Raw genomic sequence first — 24,343 nt, 5'->3', positions numbered from 1 at the left:
GACAGGACAGTTGGAAAGTTAATGAACCATACAGTGTTCTTGGCTTTATTAATAGGGTGCAGAGTACAAGAACAAGGAGGTGATGTAAAACAATAAAACATTTAAAAGGCTTCTGGATGGGTACATGAATAGGAAGAGTTGAGGGGTGTGGACCAGATGCCAGCAAATGGAACTAAATTAGTTAAGGGTATCCATTTGGCATGGATTAGTTGGATCAAAGAGTCTGTTTCCATACTGTATGATTCTATGACTCTAGATGGATACAGATTCACTTGAAAAAAAGCTATAAATCTGTAGAACCTCATTGTAGATACACCAGACTATAGTCTTGCATTGCCAAAACTCAGCGCTTCTGTTCTTTCATGGATGTAGCTGTTACTGACAAGGTCAGCATTTTTGCCCATCCCTAATTGTCCTTTAACTGTGTAGTTTTAGGCTACTGCAGAGGCTAGTTAAGTCACAACCATATTACTGTGGGGCCAGAGGCTGGGCTGGAACACAATGGCAGATTTCCTTCCCTAAAGGAGAAGTGAACCATATTTATTTTTCACAACAATGCACAATAATTTTATGTCTGAAATGACTGAAATCCATTATATTCCAGACATAATTACTGAATTAAAACTCCATCTACATCAGCTGTGCCTCTGCATTACTAGTCCAATGACATTACCACTGTTATTACTGAACTACTGCTGCCTCAATGACAAAACAAACTTTCAAAAATATGCAGTCCTAGAACAGGGATTTGCATAATGTGTAGCATACACAATGAATTTGATTAAAATCTCATTTCAGTTACACTGAATCTGTAGCTTTATAATCTACTGTACAGATATTTACGCTTTACATAGTCTTCCCACTGTAATTCCTCTTAATACTATGCCTGGCCCTTCACAAATAGTCCCGCTAATCCCCATATATACATCAAGATTACCCTTAAATTTTCCTGTAGTATCTACTTTGACCATTACTTACAGCAGAAAATTCCTGTTCTTGTTGCTGCATGAAATAATTAGAGTAGTTAATATCTGTAAAGAACCAGAGAAATTAGTTGCTTTAAAAGATGATAAATCCACTACACTTGACGGCCTGTATTCTAATTGGTAACTGCCGAGATAGTGGACGCACTGGGTTTGGGCTTTCAAAATCCCCCAGATTCTGGAATTGGAACATATTACACTTATTCAAGACAGGAAGGGGAGAGGGAGTGAGCGAGAGCGAGACAGAGACGGAATGGGGAACTATCTGCCAGTTCACCAGCATACAATCATTGTATGGAAATTGTTAGCATCTATTATTTAGAAAGTGACACTTCAAAATTATTATATAATGAGACACAGCCAATGTGGTTTTATGAAAGGGAGATCGCGTTTGACAGATCACCTCCGTACTTTTTGTGGAGATAACTGGCAGAGTAGATAAAGAGGATTATTTTGGATGAAGGATATCTGGATTTCCAAAAGCATCTGATAAAGTGCCACAGGAAAAGTTGATACACAAGATAAGGGCGGGCTTCTGGAGTTGGGGATAATATATTAAAGATAAAAAAAATTGGTTGCAGGGCAAAAACCGAGATTAGTGATAAATTGGTTATTTTCTGGTTAGCAGGCTGTTACTAACGGACTCAAGTATTAACGCTCAGGCCTCAACCATTTATTATCTGTATTGGTGACTTAAATTTAAAAGCAGTGTTTTTATCCATCAACGATACAAAACTAAATAGGCAAGTAGGCTGTGTGGAGGCCGTAAAGCCTCTACAAAAGGGGTACTGGCAGTTAAATAAGTGAGCAAAAAGGTGAGTACAATGTGGAAATTGTGAATTATTCATTTTTTATAGGAAGAGTAAAAATACAAGCAACTATTAAATGTTGGTGTTCAGGTTGATTGAGTGTCCTTTTACAAGAAATACAGCAGATTGCTTATTGCACCTGTAAGTTAATGTGGAAGGCAAACGGTCTTATGCAAGGGGTTTGAAGTATGAGTGAAAAACATTTTTGCAGTTGTACTGAGGTTTAATGAAGGCACAATACTGTAGACAGTTTTGTTCTCTGTGCCTAAGAATATACTCACTTTAGAGTACTACAAGGAGCACTCAATAGATTGGTTCCTGTGATGAGGGGGTTATTCTTTACACAGAATTGAATGGGTGTGATTTCTCTAGAATTAGGTGCTTAATAAATGTCCATACTGAGAGGCGTTTTTTTTCCCCAGGGTGGAGAGTCTAGACCCAATGGACACATTCTCAACATAAGAAATTGGCCATGTAAGATTTAGATGAGGTCAAGTTTATCCACTTTGGAGGGCTGTAAATCTTTGGAACTTACTACCACAGAGGGTTGTGGAAACCCACCATTGTGTATATCCAATACGGAGATAGATGCTTGAATAACCGCAACATTGATGTTATGATTTTAAAAAAGTGAATCAAAGGCTATGGCTATCAGGATGGAAAGTGGAGTAAAAATCCAGAATCATCCAAGATCTTACAGAATGACAGAGCAAACCCAAGAGACCATATGGTTTACTCTGCTCCTATTTGTTACGTTCTTGTGAAGAAATTCCTCCGAAATTCTTCATCTCATGTGTTAGTGGCTTTCACCATATTCACCGTCTCATTATGAACACATCCATTTAACAAAAAGCCATGAGCTGTGTACCGGACACGCAAATCGCTGTAGAAGTCTTTGTGCCTGTTTCACAAGACCCCTCACAGAGGACACATTGAGCCATTTTGTACCTCGCTAAAATGACACTGCCTCGCACTCCCACAGTTTGCATGTACCTTAGAATTGCCAGGATGCAGTCGGGTGAAAAAAGGACATCGACAAAGTTATATTATAGAAGGAAATCCCTCAGAAGCCACAAAACCAGGTGGTCAGGTCACACGGTGCGTTTTGGCCTGACAGGACTGACAAACAGGATACTGTATTCATACCAGGAATGTTTATTGATTAAAGCTGTCGAGAGGTCACATCAGTGAATCTTCTGGCGGGCAATGAACAACAGCGTGTGCTTGAACTCCTCCCCAAGGAGTTGTACCTTGACACTTATACAATGCAGACTTTCTGGACTTCACATAGCTCCATTGAGATCCTTTAAATGCAGCCGAGTTCAAACAACTGATGACAAGATATTCTGCTAAATAACCCGTACGGTAATCAAACCCAAGATTTCTGGTCTCATCCTATCTTTCATCACAACAACCATGATCCAGTTCTACCCTTTCTGAGGATTTTCTTTTCTCATGGGTCCATGAGTGTGAAGCTATGTCAATTTTCTTACAAGTTTTTTCAAACACGTGTCGCATTCAAACAGCAAGTCCTTGCAAAAGGACATTAATGCAACACCATCTTCCAGCTGAGGTTTGCCAGTTTTCTTTTCTCGCTCCCCCCTCAGTGTTTAGAAGTTTTTCCCAGCTAAACGTTAGAGCTGGGGGAGTGGTGGGGCAGAGGGTATCAGGGAAGTCTGCACATCCCCCTTCACACATGGAGTCAACACATTCCAAACACCAGCAATGCTGACTCTGTTTACAGTCACCCATTCCCAGAGACCTAATTCTGTGCATTAGAACAAAACAATAGCTCTGAGCTTAATTTCCAAAGCAATACTTTCTGTAAATGCCATACAGCCATACGAGATTCAGAGAATTAATCTCCGTGATAATTCCCCAGGACTTACAGGCACTTTAAATGCTAAAGACTTGGCAGTTTACCTGGAGAAGATGTAGGTCACTTCCCGTTTCACTCTCTAAGTAATAAACTGGTGAAATTGGTAGTCTGTGCACCCTGTCTACTCTTAAATTCCATCAAATTTTCATTCCATCATCTTAGCACAGTCTCAACTCACTTCCTTCACCTCTTGAACTTGACCACTCCAAACCTTTAAGACTGGAAATACTGAAATGCACAAAGCGCTTTTGCTCCAAAACGAACTTTTAATATTGCTTATTTTCCAGGAATAAGATAATTTCACTAATCTTTTAAATAAGCTCAGTACCTGTTTGTTCAATACCATTATACAAATGTTTATAAGAATGTAGGATAATAATTTCAGTCCAAACACAAATCTTCCTGTCATCCTTTTTGTCCTATGTTTCCCTGTTTCCTTCCTGTCAACAAGTTTTGCAACCCACTACCCTAACCCTCTAACCTTGAATTTCCCATGACCAGTCCTCCTCGCCTGCACATTCCTGGGCACTGTGAGGCAATTTAGCCTGGCCAGTCCATACTAACCAGCACACCTTTAGACTGTGGGAGGAAACCGGAGCACCTTAGGAAATCCTCCCAGATATGGGGAGAATGTGCAACCTTCTCTCTCTCTCTCTCTCTCTCTCTCTCTCTCACTCACACACACACACACACACACACACACACACACACACACACAGACAGACACAGACACCTGCCATAAATTGATGCTTGACCAACTCTGCCACTCCAAGGCATTACTTTGCCGAAGAACAAGGGAGTTGACCTGGCTAATCCCTATCTATCGACTAACATCACTAAAATCAGGTTATCTAGCCATCATCTAATTGCTGTTTGTGGGATCTTGCTGCACATAAGTTATCTGCAGTTTATCCTAACATTACAGCAGTGACTACATTTCAGAGGTGATGTACAGGTTGTAATGCATCTTTGGGAATGAATGAAATTGCTATCTAAAAGCAATTTATTCCATTCAATAGAATGAAAATTGGCTCCTATAGAGACAAGTGAATAAATGTAGGTCCAAGAGTTGATCATTCAGCCCTTGAACCTGCTTCACCATTCATTGAGATCACGGCTGATCTACGAGCTGACTCGAACAGCCAGCCTATGCCCCATATCCTTTAACATTTTTGGTTAATAAAATGAAATCCAATCACTCACAGCTATAAAGGTGATCATTAGTCCAGTAATCAATTGTCACATATGAATAGAGTTCCAAAATTCTACCCCCTTGAGTGTGTCGCAGTTTTCCTGACTTCACTCCTGATAGTTAGCTTCAATTTTTACAGAATGCTGCCTAGACCTAAACTCCTCAGTCAGTAGAAATAATTCGTTGCTATCTACTCTATCAGTTCCCATTCACTTCTTCAACCCATTATCTAGGTTACTGGTTGATGAGTTTCAATTCTGCCCCATTCTGTCAAAATTATCTTGATAGCCTATTCAATGCTAAAGGGACCAGACTAGTTCTGTTGGTCTTACTCTTGCTTTGGTCTCATGGCTCTACTCAGAATCTCTGCTGATGCTTCAGGATTACACTGAGCGAATGCTGTAATTTCAGAGATGATGCATATCAAGTGAGGCGTAGGAGTAAGGCTTCATGTGCCCTCTCAGGTGGATTTAAAAGATGCCAGGGCGCTTTTCAGAAAGATTAGAACAGCAGATCCCAGAATCCTCGTCCAACTTTGATTCCTCAACTGGCATGATCAGTAGACAAATGAATCACCCAATCCTTTCAACTGCCATCTGTGAAATCGTGCTGTGCAGAAAATAGCTGCACATCAAAGCAGGAATACAGGAATAGATAACCAGCCAAAACTCACTGTGCCAGCAGTAGAGGGTCAAGGCTTGTGCCCTAATCTGTCAATGATGGCAGAAAATAGCAGCCTTTACATTATCTTACTGTGTACACAGTCCTCCTTCTTAAAATGCTCATCCTCTGCTGTAGGTAGCACTGGTAAGGCTTTCATTTCTGTTTGCCCTGGGAGGCTGCTGACTGGCTGTTTTCTTGAACAATGGTAGAACAGTTACAACATTTAAAAAGACATTTGGACAGGTACGTGAATAGTAAAGGTTTAGAGGGAGATGTGGGCCAAATGCAGGAAAATGAGACAAGTTTAGTTTGGGAAACTTGGTCAGTATAGACAAGTTGGACCAAAGGGTCTGCTTACATGCTGTATAACTCTATAACTTGGAGTGCACTCTTATTGTGTGACTGCAGTGATACATAGATAACAACAAATTTTCTTTGCTAAGAAAAAGTAATGAAACAAACCAATCACTTGTTTCCAAGCAACAACAATAACCAGCCTTTATATATACACACTCTAATACTAGAACATGTCCCAAGGAGCTTTGCAGGAGAATTATCAGAAACAGTTTGATGCTTATGACTAGTACAGTTATTAGTTTTGGTGGAAGGTTATTGACCTAAAACATTAACTCGACATCTGTCTCCACAGATGCAGCTTGACTAGTTGAGCATTTCAGCATTTCCTGGAGGAGTTATTAGGACTGGTAAATACAATTGTCTTCAAGCAGGTAGGTTCCTTTAATTGTCTTAAAGGAGGAGAAAGATTTGGAGAGGAGGAGAGGTTTAGGGAGGCATGACTGAAGCTTGGGGCCTAACATCAGCTAATGCTCAGATTTAAACCAGAAACAAAACCTAATTTTCAGATCATAATTTCATTGACTGACCTGGACTCAAGATGTACTTTGAAATAGGACGGAGAGAGAGATATGGGGCATGTTTCTTCTCTTCTGCCCAGGTCTCTAGCATAGTACACCACAAGCTTCTACAAGTAGCTGACCAGAAAAGATAGCTCAGCATCAGAAGTAAAACAAGAGTTTTCTCAAACATGTTTCAGCAATGCCTGCACCTGATCCCTCCCACTATTTTGATTCACACTTGATTAACTTTATTTTAATTGAAAAGATGAAAACATTCCATACTACAACATAGGGAGTGAGTGTGCAGCACTGAATTTGTTTTTAAGGCCCTTGTGTTGAAAGTTTTCAGGAAAGAAAAGGAATAAATTATTGTAAAGATTTGAGTTAAATAATTTAGATAATATGCTAGAAAGTGACCCCCTGCAAACAAAGTTAAACATTTTATATTCCCCCTGCACAGTTAGGCAGCACAGTCAAGCTGTCACTTATTTACAGCAACTGTTGTCCACTTCTTTCTCTCATTTATCACTCGAGCAATTTATACAACAATGGAGGTATCCATCACCAACTACACATCCCCTGCCCAGGCCACACAACAGAATTCAGTGCAGGACTGAAGGCATGTTGTACAGACAGATGCGCAACATGGAAATGAAATATTAAACCCTTTGCCCACTCAGATGATTTCAGAGGACAGCAATGAAGTTGTCCTTGGCATCATGGCCAATATTTAACCCTCAAACAACATCACAAAAACAGATAACCTGACCTTTGTAATTTTGCTGAATATGAGACCTTGTTTTGTGCACATTGGCTGGTGTGTTTGGGTGTAAACTTTAAGTGTGTTTCATTGACTGTGAATTGTCCTCAACTTCAGATATGAACTTTCAAGTGATAACTTCTATTTTATCCTTTCTGGAGTGCAAAATGCACGCAATTTTTAAATATCGACACCTTTCCGAGAGAGCAAGCTCCATTGTCATGATCTATGTTACTTTCTAACAAATACATGTGCCTATTATAGCTACGATTTCTTGAAACAACACAAAGGAATTGGATAGGAGTATGCATTTATTATACTGTACAGTATATTATTGTGTCAGGCTGGCTTGTGACATCCAGTCAAAGAACAGAATTTGTTGAGGTTTCAATTTTCACAGAGACTATGCAACTCAAATTGCATACAACTTGCTTCAGAAATCTGGAAAAAAATTCAAAGTTGTGTGACTCTCTTGGTGTTAACTGGAGTGTGTAGAGTTGCTTAGTGTTTGTCAAACCATCTCTTCCTTTGCAGAATACACATAAGTTGATTACTTAAATGACGATTTAAGTAAGTTCATAAGGAGAAATGTACTGTGGTAACTGAAAATTGCTTGGTTAAAATCTCCTCCCAAATTATTTTTCACTGACACAAATCATAGTAAGTTACTTTCCTCTCAGGTGGGACTGTGGTCACGGCTAACATTCTCATGTTTATTCCGCACACCTGAGTTAGTAGTTTCACCATGTCAGCATTCTCCCGGCAATGCAGTACCTTCTTAAATGCAAAATTCATAGGCTCACCTATTTTAAAACTTGAAGTGAAAGCAGGAGCTCGAGAATACACAAGCTAAATACACAGATAATCAAGCTGTTTTATTCATGACCTACAAATATTCAAAGGGGTAGTTAAAATGCTAATCCTAATGGCTATTTATCCTTCTCAATAAGCTAAAAACAACTGATAAGAGACTTGTTTGTACAGATAGTGGAGGAATTCCATCGCACAGTAAAAGAAAAATGTCTCTTCACTGAAACAGGTTCTGGTTTACTTCTCTCCATGTTTTCCGCAATAAGGCTTTTGCAGGCACTTTTTTTTAAATTTAGAAGCAACCCCTTTCTGCTTAAGAGAGCAGGCTTACATTTAGCACTTATTCTCGATCTAGGGGAGATATCAGAGGAGGATGGCAACATGGGCTACCTTGCCAGGTAATGTCTTAAATCCCCTCCAAAATGGGGCAGAGGAATGATCAGAAACCTTTAACAGGTCACAGTACTAGACTGCAGTAGGGAAATGCCTGATTCCGAATAATAAAGCAAATCGCTGTGCGGTGGCTTGCTGAATCCCACTCAGGTCCACAGCTGTTATTGGAAGCATGGGGCTTGCTGGAAACAGAGTACTGAGAGAAATGAGAGCTTGCTGCAAAATCCCCCTCTCCCTTTAATGGTGCGGCGAGATTGTATTTCATTTCCTTCATTGCCCCTGAACTTGCAGTCCTTGGGATCGGCGATCCTTTCTTCCCTGGTCCTGCTTTTGTGTCTGCTTGTCAGTTATCAAACAAATGGAAGCTGACACACAAAATAAAAGCTGAAGATCTCCAAATTTAAAAAAATATCAATGCATAACCCTAGAGCTAAATTTTGTGTAATTTCAATTCCTTCATTTATTAAAGCTTTACTTCCTTAGCATATCAGAAGCTCAGTTTCACTGCACACGTTACATGTGTTATTTTCCTTTAAAATTAAAAACACACAATTAAAACTCATGCACACACGCCAGGAAGGTGAAAACACTGTACCTGTTCCACCGTACCACTATCACTTTACTGGATTCTCACAAAAATACTTCAAACCTAAAAGAGGAAAAAACTACATAAGGATAAAACTGATCATGTAAATTCCTCATTGCTTAAGTTAAAATAAAAATCACGTAACGAAAACAGACGGCAGCATTACAAACCTGACTGCACACTTCAAAGGTAACAGAAGGCAAGTACTGCATTGGTAATTTTTTTTTCTTTATCAAACTAATATTGTCAGCCATGTTGGAGAGGCTTTGACTAATTTTCTACAAACCCCCACCTTTCCCCCTCTTTAGTGAGATCATGCAAAGTAAACTTTCACACATTCTGGCTTCAAAGAAAGCAGCCAAATAAGAATCGTAAGGTCTTACTGGTACATAAGAATGGCTCCAGCCTCTGTATCTCCCTCAGCGTCGGAGAAATCCAGCAAAGTACAATCTGTCTCCTTTCAAACAAATCCTAAAGGGCAGCCATCTTGCTTCCTTCTGCTCCTCTACGAAAGCAGACCAGCTTTCGCATCAATATTCATATGACAGTCTGACATCTATTATCATCACCAATGAAACCCCAATGTTGCTTTTGCCCAGCTCAAAGTGTGGACGTGACTAGCATGTGCTCCATCCAGTGAGGACTCTGTCAGGAAGATCAGTTTGCTTGTTTGGGTAGTTGTAAATCATTTCCCTACTAGGTCCTTAAACACAAAGGACCTACGATTTCTAACTGCACAATAGTGAACATTAGTAAGGTTGGTTTGAAACTCTGGACTGGAGCATACTGAACAAGGACTGCTCCCTCCCCCTCTACGGCTACGTAAATGAAACCCGTGTGACTACTCAGTCACCCAGCCAGCCAGCCTCTCGGATTGATTTTTAAACTTGTGTCTTAGGAAACTGACTCTGTTTTCTGAGAAGTTCCTGTTTCTTTCCCTGTGATGCTTTTGCCACTTCCTTTCTTACATCATATGTACCGCTTCTAACACTCCTTCTTTAATTTCCAGAGGGACTGTTGCTTGAATTCAATGGTAAAAGGCATGTGTCAGTATCGTGCTAAAACCACATTCAGTCCTAAAACGCACTGAGAGTCAGCAATTTTTTCCATTCATGTCAAGATCCACCTCCCCTGCTGCCCTCACCCCAGCAGCGCACACACACTGGTGCAGCCCACGTGGATTCTGTGATTAAATCAAACGTGTACACACATTTCCCCAAAGCACTAGGTATCGAATTTCTGCCAACAGCGTTCCTCCCACTTTGCATCTTGAAGATTAAGGCTTCCATTTCTCTGAAAGAGGATTTTTGTGTTTCAGTTTTAAACAACTCAGTGGGTGTGTTTTCCTGTTTGAGAGAACACTCCTGTTGTAAGTACATTTATTGCCAAACTTTTCGCTTGTTCATGCCTTTTAAACTTGTCTGGCTTTAACAGAACAGGTGGTTTGCATTGGGTTATGATCTATTCAGTCCCAGCCTTAGTCCTAGTCAAGCTTTAAACCATGATTGCCCCCCTCGTTGTTACTTCTCCTTCCAAGCTACTAATGTGACATTTGTTGACTCTGAATGGTGTGCACTACCCCCACCAGGCAACTGCAGAGAGGGAGTGCTCCAAGCAAAATGGAGATTGTGTCAATGTAGAGTGGGGGATGGGAAATGTTTCCTAATTCACTGAAACTCTCTTCTGCTTTTTTTTCAGCATTTTACATTGTTGAGAGCTTATCTATAAGGCCAGAGGCACACTATTTTGAGTCAGTTTAAGAAGGAACAACATAGAAAACAGATGTCTTTGACTTATAAGCAACTTCCCCCTGCAAGATTTCTTTTACAAAGACCTCTGGAGTCAACACGAACTCCTTACCTAGAACAGTCCACAAGAAAGACAAGTTCTAAAATAAGGGTGCAACAACAATAACATTCAAATAGGAAAGATCATAAGCAATGTCCTTGTGACTGAAGAAAGATGTTATAATGCTATTTTATAAGGGTGACATTTAAAGAAAAACAGTTTATAAGCAGGAATCCAACTATACATATCCGTATCAGATGATACCTGGCATAACTTTAGACATACATATAAGCAGTTTAACTGACAGATTAGAATCTTTCAACACTAATTTCAAAACTAATTTTTTTCAAGTTCTTTAAGAGACATTAGTCAGTTTCATCCACCCACCCGTAAACCCCACAATCCCAGCAATGTGGGACAAAAACTCAGAATGTAGTTGGGACTTCTGAGAAACTACTCTGTTAATCACTGTCTGTCACACATTCCTACTCCACCACCATGCATTCTCTCCATCCCTTAGCACCTGTCATTTTAGTTTGCACGGGGACTTGAATTCAAAAATCAGTGAGATTAATGCAGTCCAGATTGAGGTGATGTTGACAGCATACACTTTAACGCAGGTGTTAAAATGAAATCCACTAATGATTTAGGGGCTGCAAAAAGGCAGGTGCTCCCTTTCTCTTGAACTGAGAGCTGAGACAATGGTGGTAGTGCCTACGATTATTTACTTGCTATACGCTAATGATTTAGTCACAGCAGGAGGTGTGAGAACCCCAGATAATGGTACTGTTTGTTCACAAAAATTAACAGAGCAGGAACACAAACTGCATTAGTGGCAATCAAACTGTCCTATCAAGTAAACATTTTTATAAAGTTTGACTTTTTTTCTGAAGAATAAACTACCATTCTTGTTTCTTTGTTTCTAGATGTGATTATGAGACAATGTTTTGAAAGCTGGCGTAGTTACAGTATGTTGCAGTAATAGTATGACAGAATTACGGAATACAGAGTTACAATATGAGAGTTTATGATATTGTTACAGTACAACTGAGGTACAGTGTGATAGAGTTATGGCATTGATACAGTGAAACAGATTGCCATGTGACAGTTACAGACTAACAGCGATACAGAATGGCAGTTTCATGTGATAGATTAAAACCTTAATCAAGTTATAGTGATACATAGTTACAAGGAGACAGTTTCAGTATGACAGTGCAAAAAATTGATAGCATAATTGATTTGGAGTGTGGTAGCTTTACAGCATGACAAATTAGCAACATGACAGAATTAAAATATGACAAAATTACAGTATAACAATGTTACAATGTGTCAAAGACACAGCAGGAAGGACTTAATTGAATTACCATTATGTTAAGGTGATATTACCAGCATAACAGTATTATGGAATAGCAGAACTAATGTGTGTTAATGTAACTGAACAACAGTTATAATGTAATAGTACTATGAAAGCTAAAATGCAACCGTGTTAACAGGATGGTAGAGTTATGTTGTGACAAAGTTACAACATGACACTATTGAGGGATGAAACCATTATACTGTAAGTGTTAGAGTCTCTCAAGATTAGAGAGTAACAGGATGCTGAGTTACAATGAAACAGAATTACAGTCTAACAGCCTAGGGTATGACAGGAGGATATTGTGACAAGTTTGAATAATTACAGTGCTAGAGTTACACTGTGAGAAAATTGCATTATGACAGTTACAGTTTGGAAAAGGTATAGATTGACACTTTAGCAATTTGATTGAGATACAATGTGATAAAGTTACAGTATGTTAGAATTACAATGTTGCAAAGTTAGAGTGGGACAGGATTAGTGTGTAGTAGAATTACAGATTTCCTGATTTACAGTGTGATGATACAGTATGGCAAATGTTAAGTGTAACAGAGTAAAGTATGGAAGAGTTACAATGGCACTGGGGTGCAGTGTGACAGAGTTAATGCATAACATTGTTAAGATCTGACAAACCAACAGTATAACTGAGGTGTGGTTTGATAGACTTGAGAGAGTTATAGTATGATAGAAATCAAGTGTGACATAGTTACACAGTAGAAGTTATAGAATTATTGAATTATCGTATTACAATGTGACAGTGTGATAGAATTAAATCCTGACAGAGTTATGGTATAACTGAGTTACAGCCTGAAAGAGCTACAGTATGACTGCTTTGCCAGTGTAATGGAGTTATAAAGTTACAGTACAGCAGAGTTACAGTGTAAGAGAGTTACAGTGCGACAGAGCTACAGTGAAACAGGGTCACAATATGACAATTATAGCATGACTGAGTCATTATGTGATAGACTTGATAGATTTACAGTGTGCCAGAGTTACAGTATGTCATTATGAGGCCATTATAGTATAACAGATTAACATCAGAAGACATAACAGCAAAAGAGAATTGCAGACTGAAAGAGTCTCAGTAGATAATGGGAACTGCAGAATCTGGAGAATCCGAGATAACAAAGTGTGGAGCTGGATGAATGCAGCAGGCCAAATAAGATGCTGCTTGGCCTGCTGTGTTCATCCAGCTCCACACTTTGTCCTACTGACACTATTAGATAACAGAGTTACACCATGACAGAACTGCAGTGTGGACGTGTTACAGTGTGACAGAGTTATAGTGTCACAGCTTTAAAGTGCAAAAGATTTACAATCATGATATCTCTACAATGTAACAGTTACAGTACAGAGTTAGTAGGAACTGCAGATGCCAAAGAATCTGAGATAACAAGGTGTAGAGCTGGATGAACACAGCAGGCCAAGCGGCATTTTTCTGAAGAAGGGTCTAGGCCCGAAACGTCAACTTTCCTGCTCCTCTGATGCTGCTTGGCCTGTTGTGTTCGTCCAGCTCCACACCTTGTTATCACAGTACAGAGTTAATATGTGAAAGACTGGACTGTTGGACTGGAAGCAGAATGGTGGTATAACAATGTGACAGGCTTACAAGAATTACAGAGTGACAAAAGTTTTAGAGTAGGATGCTTTATAGAATGATGCCATGATGTTATGGTGTAGAGATCTGGACGCAAACAAGTCAAGATTGTAAATAGCAAACAGTGCCTGTGTCACAGTTGTAGGCTGACAAAGTGACAGGCTTGGCAGAACAAAAAATTTAACTGGTTGACAAACAAGTAACCTTGTAACCATTCTGTTAATTAGAAAAGTACTGCAACAATTTGCATTTAGAATAATTCTGTGGATATGGGAGAATAATATTTGATAGATATTGTAGAGACTGTCTTTCTTTATTTTTCTGTAGACAGAAATAAGAAGAGAAAATGTTTAAAACCAAGGATTGCTGTAGGATTGGTACATATTTTGAGAATGAATAATCTGACACTCATTATAAGCACTGTTTACACTGTTGTTAGTTTGAGCAGCGCTTAAAGTCTGATTGTGGACAAACTGGAGCTGAGGGGTTGTGTACAGACAAAGCTTCAGTCAAGGCTTTCTGCTTGCCAGCAACTCTGCGATTGGCTCTGGGGTAACTGGGGTAACTGAACAGTTTGAGGCTTTGAATGAGATATAGAGAAGATATTGAATCTCCACCAGCTTGGGAGTGCTCCTTGTTCTTTGCAGGAAAATACTTTAAGCATGAAAAGAAAAAAGTTTATCTTTCATCAGCAGTTGCTAAAATCTGTTAATTGTAATTGATAAGTCAGAGATCTTTTAGAAGTGAACCACCCACCATCTGCTTCTTGCACACAAGTGGAAGCAACAGGAAAAAGTGACCAACAAGCAGCATTCTGACCAGCACAAGAATCATCACAGAAACCACTGAACTGCCTTCCCAGTCTTTTCTTCCATCCGTAATACTCGTACATCTTTCCCTATGTATATCTGTTTATGTGATACATGTCAGGGATCATTTACAAAGTGATTAGAGGTTTGATTAGTAGAGATATATGCCACCAGTTCATTACGGTTTACCTGTAACTGGAGATTAATTACTGGTAATGAGTAGAATTTTTTATGAAATACAGAAATTTGGTCTGCACCTTCTGTCAAACTGGGATGTACAAGACAGGTGAATTGGGGACACCAGGAACATCAGGGCTTAATTTCCAGTGTGCTATTAGTTATATTGTTAATATTAAGGATACATCGGTGGAAAGTATTGATTGATATTTGCAAAAAATAATTAACCAAAAGGGACGGGAGGGAACATGATGTCATTCCATGGTTGGAAGACAGTGTATATTGTCAGTTTCAGGAATTACAACATAATTTAGTTTTTTATATTTCCATCAAAGATTAATTTTTTGTTATAGTGCCACTTTAAGTGACGGTTCTTTAATCAGTGAAATAGTTCATTTAGTTATTTGAATTTCCGGAAAGAAAGTAAAAGTGGACTGTTAGGACATCAGGTTAATTAGTAGATAGGAGGCAGTTATACTTGATGTTACATTTTGGAACTAAGTGGACTATCAAGAAATGGAAGATAATAAAGTGTGGAGCTGGATGAACACAGCAGGCCAAGCAGCATCTCAGGAGCACAAAAGCTGACGTTTCGGGCCTAGACCTTTCATCAGAGAGGGCTTTTTGTACTCCTGAGATGCTGCTTCGCCTGCTGTGTTCATCCAGCTCCACACTTTGTTATCTTGGATTCTCCAGCATCTGCAGTTCCCATTATCACTGATATCAAGAAATGGAATTGTGTCTAATTACATCATACCATTTGGTTAAAATCCATTTCTAATTTAAGTCAGTGGTATGAATAAAGACAAAACAGTGATGGAACAGCTGAAACTTGAAAAGATAGCAGCGGGGGAGCTTTATATTTTTGATTCCCAGGTGATGAACAAAGAAACCAAGGCAACTTTATCTGGAGTGGATTTATTCACAGAGTGACTCTAATTAATTCTGTGTCAGTAAGTATCTCTATTAGATATTTACTAATCAATCTTTTTAAGATATTGCTATGAGACTCTGGAGCAGGTATGACTTGAACCCAGACATCCTGGCTCAGAGACAGAGACAGAGACAGGGACATTACAACACAAGAATCTCCAGGAGTGTCTTTTTTAATAATGTGCTCATGCCCCCCATTCGCATGTACTTAATTCACACAATTAATAGAGAGAGAGCAAGAGAAGGAAAGAGGCAAGGTTTAGAGAGGGAATCATCAGGTGTAGGGCTGAGTCAAGTGATGGTAAGATAAAGAGGGAAAGCACACAAATGGTGCCAGAGTTGGAGGATCAGAAGATGAACATAAAGCTGGAATAGGATTTAAGGACAAGAACAAAGACTTTAGTTTCAACACCAAGGAGCGTCAGGATCCATTGAAGGCAGTGACAACAAGGAGGCAGGTGATAGGGATGGGTGGGTGGCGCTTAGTGTTGGGCAGAATACAGGCAACTTGAATCATGAGATACAAATCCAGCGGACTCTGCCAGGTATCCTGCTGTAGGGAGTGAATGTAAATTGCTGACTTGCCTGGTAGACAATGGCAAAAACTCTGATTGCATCATCGTGACATGACTGTGTCACTAGTAACTATATTAACCAAGAAACTAAAACAGTATAAAATTTTACTAAATATGCATTTCCATGGATGTGTTTTGATCAAAACATTTTGTCATCTGTTAAAAATGACCTCTTCTTTAAATAACTTTACTGTTGAGAGAAGCTGTCATCTGAGACATTGAATTTATATTGGGGAAAATACTTCCTAACAACCTCATTGTGCACCAAACCACTTCACTACTGATGAAGTACTTCTGAGGCATAGTCACTGTCGTGACATAGGAAAGTATGACACAGCAAGATCTATGAGCACAACTGAAGCAAATTCTCTCTTTAGATATATTGCTTGATGAATAGATATTTCTGCCAGGATACAAGAAAGATTACATTTTTATTACAAAAATATACTTTATTCATAAAAAAATACATATGCAGTCACTAAAGCAGTTTGGTTCTGTACAGTAGCATATGGAGAAAACAAACAAACATTGGAGTTTGACTCTTATCTAACACAAATGATACTACGGGGACAATCTGTGAAGTTAGAGCATGGTAGTAACATGATAGCAGCTGTGGAGAGCAAACCTCCTTGCTGAATTTGCTCAATTCAGTGTGATTGAGGGCAGAAATATTTAGGTTCCACAACAACCTAACCCACAACAATCCCATCCCATCATAATTAGCAGCATGACCTGTCCTCAGGAATTGCCATGTTTGTTGTTTTGTTTCCTTTGAAACATAAGTCCCTAATTCATGCATCATCAGGAGGTATCCTCACTACAACCTTACTGGTAGAGGGACATTACTGCCAGCAGCACAGCAGATTGCCATCTCATGTGGGCAGTCAGTTTGTGGCGATGATCAGTCAAGCAACAGGCACAGCCACAGTACTGGCTCCCCGTTGACAAATCAGCTATACTTGTAGTCATCTCTCTCAGTAGGAAAGATAAAGCTCCTACTGGCAAAGGTGATCTCCATTCCTCAAGAATGCAAGATGGTGGAAACAAGAATTTGCTGTACAATCCATGGCGGTCTACATTGACAATGCCAGTTGATAAGAGTCTGCATTCTCATGTAAGCAAATCTGTGTTCACAATAGTGGCTCCGTCTTCACTGTGGTGAGCTTGTGGTCATTCTAGTGAATTAGATATGTGTCAACTGTGTTGAATTGAGTCTGCAATTTACCATTTTGAATCTTTGGGAGAGACGGGGAAAGTCCTGATCTGATTTGGTAGGTTGAAGGCTCAAAGGCATAAATTGCTGGCAGATCCTTCCAGTGTTCACCTTTAACTTCAGCATGATCTGTGGCATGGGAACATGAGGGTTAGCAATTGAAATATGTGCTCACTGTCCATTTCTTTAGGAACCAATGTAATGAATGAGATTTTATCAAAGAAAATATTATTTTTAAAACGGATAATTCATTGATGGACACGTAAGGACTTTATTTAATCTCAGCACAGGTCCTGTGGTTTTCTGTGTTAGATACTGGGTGAACAGATATGGAGGGTGAAAGGGAAAGGAGTTGCAGAGCATGGATTGGGTTGTCACTAAATTGAAATGAGGGCTATAAAGGATGTGGCAGGTGGCGCACATGAAGTGACACAGAGGATCTGAGGAGCAGTGGGGAATTGGTTGGAGTTTGAGATAACATGGTCTGGCATGGGAAGTGTCTATATGGGATGGGGCTGATCACATGTGAGATGTTGTTTCATTGTTTTCCTCACAGCTACCATTCATTGTCGGAAAACCAAAGCTGCTTTCTGCTCAGGCCTCCTCCAAAACCCACTCTGCCAGCCCAGAACCCCATTTTCATCCATTCCTCTAGAATGGAAATCATATGTTTCAGGGAGCTTTCTCCAGGTGGTGTTCGCAAAGTTGGTAATTGTTCCAACTTTGCACTCCTGACCCAAGAGCAAAGCTTCAGACTTTTGATCTTGATGATGCATCTTTAATTTAATGAAGTGCCCCAAGGCACTTCTTAGAACATAAAGAATACAAGAACTAGGCGCACTAGAACTAGGTCACTTAGTCACTCACAGGCATCATAAAATCACATATCACATAGGACCTTGAGATACATTGGGTTATATTAGGGTGGGTGACCAAAAGTTTAGTCACAGAGGTAAGAAGAGAAAGAGGGCAGGGTTCAAGGAGAAAATTCCAGAGCTTAAGCCTGAGGTAACTAAGGCACAGTTGTAAATGATTGAGTCATTAAAATCAGGAATGCTCAACTGAGTTAGAGGAATGTAGATATTTTGGAGGATTGTATTATGGGTGGAGGATAAAACAGGGGGAAAATAGTTCAGTCGCACCTATTGATAGGATGTGATAGAATGTTCCTTTTGTTTCCCAGGACTTTCAGTCTCCTTTCTGTATTCTGTCATTTCTTCACAGGAGGTAGAAGGTGATTGGTACAGCACCTACAAAGTCTCTTTGTCATTGGTTAAAGGCAGCATATTACTGGAACAAGTGGGAGAACGTAACTGACTTTCTTTGGGCTTCGGTTACTTCTACAACAGAGTGACCAGCACAGAGCCGGCTTCTTCCAGTCTTGAGATCTTCGACTTCTACTCACACACACTGACTGTTCAGCTGCCCAAACACCAATCAGAGAGTTATCTTCAGGCAGATCACCTCCAGCATCCACAACTGGTCACTAGTGCACAAACCAATCAGCAACCTTCTGCCGAATGAACTTCACTCTGCACACTCTTTCTCCCAATCCTCCCCAGTGCTGTGCTGTTTCTCCTCCCCCACTGCCTATAAAACAACAGTGCTAATACCACTCACTGTGAGCTCCAGGAACTTGTTTTTTAAGCATAAATGCAACAATTCCTTCCACTGTCCTTGGTGTTAAAACAGACATTGTCCATTTCAGTTAAAATGAAGAAAAATAAAAGGATGTGGTCTCTACAGCTTAGTGTAGTGCTCTTCCAATGCTGTTGGAGAGGGAGATTCACAATTTTGATCTAGCCACACTGAAAGAATGATAATATACTTCCAAGTCAGGATGGTGAATGGCTTGGAGGGAAACTTGCAGACGGTGGTGTTCCTTTGTATTGGCTGCCCTTGTCCTAAATGGTAGAGGTCACATGTTTGTAATGTGCTGTCTAAGGAGCCTTGGTGGATGGTGCCAGTGCGTCTTGGTGAAGGCACATGCTGCTGCTACAGTGTGATGGTGGTGGAGGGAGTGAACGTTTGTGGGTGGGGTGCCAGTGATTGAGCTGCCTTGTCTTTGATGGTGTTAGGCTTCTTGACTGTTGTTGGATCTGCACTCATCCGGGCAAGTGGGGCGTATTCCGCCACACTTGTCACTTGTATCTTACCTTGTTACTTCCTGCAGGATTCCTAGACTTTGACCTGCTGTTGTGGTCACAATATTCATGTGGTCAGTCCGGTTCAGTTTCTAGTCAATGGTAACCCCCAGGGAGTTGACAGTGGGTGATTCAGTAATGGGAAAGTCATTAAATGTCAAGGAGCGCTGGTTAAATCCTTTCTCTAATTGGAGATGATCAGTGGCTCTTTTCCTTTGTGGGATGCAGGCACTGCTGCCTGGGTCAGCAGTTATTGCCCGTCCTTAGTTGCCCCTGAGAACGTGGTGGTGAGCTGCCTCCTTGATCCTCTGCCATCCATGTACTGTAGGTGACCCACAATGCTTTTATGGAAGGAATTTCAGGCACTTTTGTAGCATGCATGTTAATTGCCATTTATCAGTTGGAATATCGCTATCAAGCCTGGCTATATAAAAAGTTTCAGTGCTGTATAAACATAGAATGATCTTGTTCACTGTGGTAAGTCTAACTCACTGCACAAAGATAGCTCAGCAGTCTTGTGTTAACTATGGCATCCCTCTCATGCTAATGTAGAATTTGTCATAAGATTGCATGTATGTATCTATATCAAGGGTCTTAGTCTAATCTACAGGAATGTTAGCCCATATCTCGTATACATTACAGTAGTCCAGTAATGGATCAATTTGACATTAACTGTACCATTATATAACCCAAGTATGTCATCTGATTGGGCAAACAAAACAGAACCGAGGCACACCATGTTTTGCTTTGTTCTGTTGACTGCGTTGGTTCTTTGAACTGTGCATTTCTCTATATGCGTTCACCATTAACAATTCTGGAAACACAAAGCGTTCATTTAGGAACAAGGAAGGATCACACAGATGCAAGTGACGTTGTTCTTGACAACTGACTGAATTATATCAAAAGTTTTACTGTTGATTCGTCAATGAAAGCATGCTGTGCACAATTATTAATCCCCCAACTATCCCATTTGGAAGGCACGCAATGACAAAGCCAATGTGACAGTATGTGGAGAAAATTGGACAAATGGTGGTTACAATCACTGCAAACAGATCAGATTCAATGTTTCCATTGAGAGAGATTGATTATCATACTTCCCACCCAGATGAAACACATAGTTATCTTAATTGTTGCTTTGAATGACCTTCTTTATGTACACCTGTCGGTTATGAGTGAACAGCTGACTCTGTAATATAGCCCACATAGAATCTAAAGCTTTATTTATCCTGAGCCAATTTGTGCTTTGCATTCAACTGAACACAGAGAAATCTAGTAAATGTGCCATGTTTACGTACACGGCCAGCCCAACTAAATATTCATAGTGTTTCAAGACTGTATAAGTGCCGCGCACACGGCAAGATCACGGCATCTGAATGTGACGCGAACATGAGAATACTTTCCACTTCTCTTCAATTTCTTGAGATGGTAATTGGGAAGGCTGAGGTTTCAGACAAGAGTAATGTGTTTGGGCAAACTTGTGGGAGTTCAGGTTCTTAATCTACTCGAAGTTATTAACATGTAAGCTGGCAGTAAAAGGCTTGTAAGAAGTGAAAAAACAGAATGATTTCCAGCACATCCAGTCTTCTGCCTTTTGATTACTGTTCCTAAGAAGGTTTAGCAGTACTCACTGCAAACTCATAGCCCAAATAAATAGGTCAAAATATAATCCTTTAGCTATAAACTGGGTCTTTGACTCAAAATGCAGCTGCTGCACTTTTAGTTGGAAATTGCAAGAAATGTTATATTGAGATTATGATGTGTGTGTGTGTGTGTGTGTGTGTGAGAGAGAGAGAGAGAGAGAGAGAATAGGGGACAGTATTGATTGGGTACATGACCTTCCTTTCTCTTTTTCCTGCTCTTCTCCTTAATTACTTCAAGGTTGGTCCGTCTTTCTGACAGGACATGGCTAAAGTCAGTTGCAGTTTGTTTGCTCATTTCGTGTTTTAATTCCCAATGTTGCTCTCATTGTTATTGACAGGAGCACCAATGATGCTCTGGAGGATGTCACTGCAACCACAAATCCAACTGGAGCACGTTATATATCCAACACCAGGCTCTTTTACTGAAATTATTGTCTCTTTTTAGCTAAATCAATGTAATCTGAGCTTCAGCCTCAAACCTATTGACCTTATCTTCACCTCTGTGTCACTTAGGGCGTACAGAATCCCTGATCCCTGTTAATCCAGACTGCTAAGCATGTGCAACACAGTTCCACTTGCAGTGATGTTCCTTATTTGTGAACTTGTGATTCAATTTTGTGAGCTTGTGGCTTCATTTTTGGATCAGAACACTAAGCTCAGTTAGCATCAACAGCGAATCATAGCATTGCACAGCACAAAAAGACGACGTTTGGTCGTCATGCACATGCTGTCTCTTTGAAAGAGCCACCCATAGTCCAACTCCTCAGCTTTTCACAACCTTATCAATTTTTTTCTTTTCAAGCATACATCCAGTTCCTTATTGTAAGTTTGTTCTGAATTTGCTTCTACTACCTTTTCAAACAGTGGATTGTTATGAGTTGGAAGGCACACGCAAGGCAAATAACAAATAGGTGATACTGGTAAAAAGCATACAGGATACTTAGCATTACAAATGACACATAGAGTTATGATAAATGTTTAGAAATCTTTGCTTAGAACACAGCCAGTGTTAAATCCACTATTAGGAGCACACTTCAGGAAGCACATCAATGTGTTTGAGCAGTTGCAGATGAGATTAATTAAGATTTTACCAGTGATGCAAGGTTTCAATTGTCTGAAAAGACAACAAAATGTGGAATAGTTCTCCTTAAATCAGGAGAGGTTAAAGGGAGGATTTAATCAGCATTGGATATACATTTTAGATGTATCCACTAAGACATCTGTAGTGTTGAGCTCCATGAAGGCAAAAACTTAGTCTGTAATGTGTTCACTGTGCAAATATATAATTAATTCTGGTCAAATATTTAGCTATATAAATCATAAATAATGTGCACGAGAACATTAACAATTTGTGAAAATAACAATTTTTTAAAAAAATAGTTGTCATTACAAATGTTTTTCAGAATGATCCTGTGGAGGTTTATAAAATCATGAGGGGCATGGATAGGTGAATAGTCAGGGTCTTTTCCTCGGGGTGGGGGAGCTCAAAACTAGGGGGTGTAGGTTTAAGGGAGGGGGGAAGATTTAAAAGGAACCTAAGGGGCAACATTTTCACATAGAGAGTGGTGTGTGTGTGGAATGAGCTGCCAGAGGAAGGAGTGGAGACTGATACAATTGCAACATTTAAAAGGCATCTGGATGGGTGCATGAATAGGAAGGGTTTAGAGGGATATGGGCCGTTTGCTGGGAAATGGGACTGGATTAATTTAGGTTATCTGGTCAGCATGGGTGAGTTGGACTGAAAGATCTGTTTCTATGCTGTTCAGTTCTATGACAGATTTTTGGTTTCTTGGATTCAAGGTATGTGGGGGACAAGCAAAGTGGAGCTGAGGACATGCAGGAGAAGGCTGAAGGGATTGTTTGGTCTATTCCTACTCCAATTTCTTCTGTTCTTGTGTTGTGCACCTCAAAACCCTCTGTGTGAACTGAATTCAAAGAATGTGAAATAAGTTGTGATCAATCTGAAAGAAAATGGAAATCTTGGGTGAGAAATCTTAAATATGTCTATACTGTGAGGGTGCTTTGGCTTTAAGAAGTTGTTTTGTCCTGGCTACTTTTAGAGAGAGAGAGATTAGGGACAGGTGCTGAGCAGCCTATGAGAAGGTAAACAACATATGAAGCCTTGGATGCTTTTTTTTAAAGTTTACACAATAGAAGCAGCCTGAATGGGTGTGGTCAAGCTCCCAATCCCAACCAGGACTTAGCATTCAGTAGTAGTGGTTGTTGGGGTCTTGAAGAGGCAGAAGTAATTATTTTGTCCCTCTCTCAGTTACAGCCAAAGGCTGGAGTTTCTCAACCAGCTATGGAAGCTGCATGTGTGCAGACTTTTTTCTGAATTTGCCTCTTTGCCAAGGATGTGTTTATGGAATGATACTATTTCAGAACAGTTAATTAGTAATTGTTACATACTTGTTGTTCTGTTAAGCATTCGAATAGAGTTACAGCTAAGCTAGTTCTCTTCTTTATTCTTTCTTTTCTTGCATTTTAAATATAGTGTGTAAATGAATTGTATGTTGCTTAACATTGAGTAGTTTGTTTGATCGAATTGCATCTGGAACACAGCATGTTACATTTACCTTTAAAATAAGAAAAAGATTAGGATCTAGGCTACTATCCTAATATACTTGGAAGGGGCCTGATCTGGTCCATAGCAATGCCAACATCAAATAGTGAGAAATTCATGCCAAAGGTACGCACTTAGTGTTCATTAAAGGTGCGAATCCATTTCACTGCCATTGCCTTAAAAAATTAGACTGAACAATATTGCTTTAAAATCAGGCTGCCTTCACTTTCAAAATAGGGTTCATCAGCTGGGATGTGGGCTTGAACAGAGTAAGCTAAACTGATTAAAGTGAGATGAAGGGTTGCATATCAAACCATCACTTGACAGGACAGCCGACATTTGCATCTGCTAAAAAAGTCAGACTGAGTTAACAGCTTTGTACGCTGATGATTGCTGAGAACTATAGAGGAGCTTTAACTCCAGGAGCTTTTTCCATTTTAATTTCAGATTCTCTTATCTCTTCCTAGTACATTCCACATTCTTAGTACAATTTCAGTAAATCTTATCTGCTGGCAAGCAGCCAAATGAAAAGCAGTTACGTAGTGGCAGTAGACTGAGTTCCAGGCTGTAAATAAAGGTGATTCTTGTCTTAGCAGGTAGGGGCATTGAGGGATGATG

General features: G+C 39.8%; 1 protein-coding gene across 1 annotated transcript in view; it reads right to left on the bottom strand.

The window, feature by feature from the left end:
• The window catches only part of LOC125450811 (methylcytosine dioxygenase TET3-like), a 160,569-nt gene extending 150,664 nt beyond the window's left edge, over window positions 1-9,905 (bottom strand). Inside the window, exons 1-2 of the mRNA XM_059642595.1 lie at window positions 9,901-9,905; window positions 8,942-8,963 (exon numbers count right to left, since the gene is read on the bottom strand). Coding sequence (XP_059498578.1) covers window positions 8,942-8,963; window positions 9,901-9,905 — 27 coding nt within the window. The remainder of the gene's footprint in view (window positions 1-8,941; window positions 8,964-9,900) is intronic.
• Window positions 9,906-24,343: the final 14,438 nt, after the last annotated feature.

The sequence above is a fragment of the Stegostoma tigrinum genome, chromosome 3, assembly GCF_030684315.1.
Source record: "Stegostoma tigrinum isolate sSteTig4 chromosome 3, sSteTig4.hap1, whole genome shotgun sequence".
NCBI classification, from domain to species: domain Eukaryota; kingdom Metazoa; phylum Chordata; class Chondrichthyes; order Orectolobiformes; family Stegostomatidae; genus Stegostoma; species Stegostoma tigrinum.
This window is presented reverse-complemented; position numbering and strand designations above follow the sequence as displayed.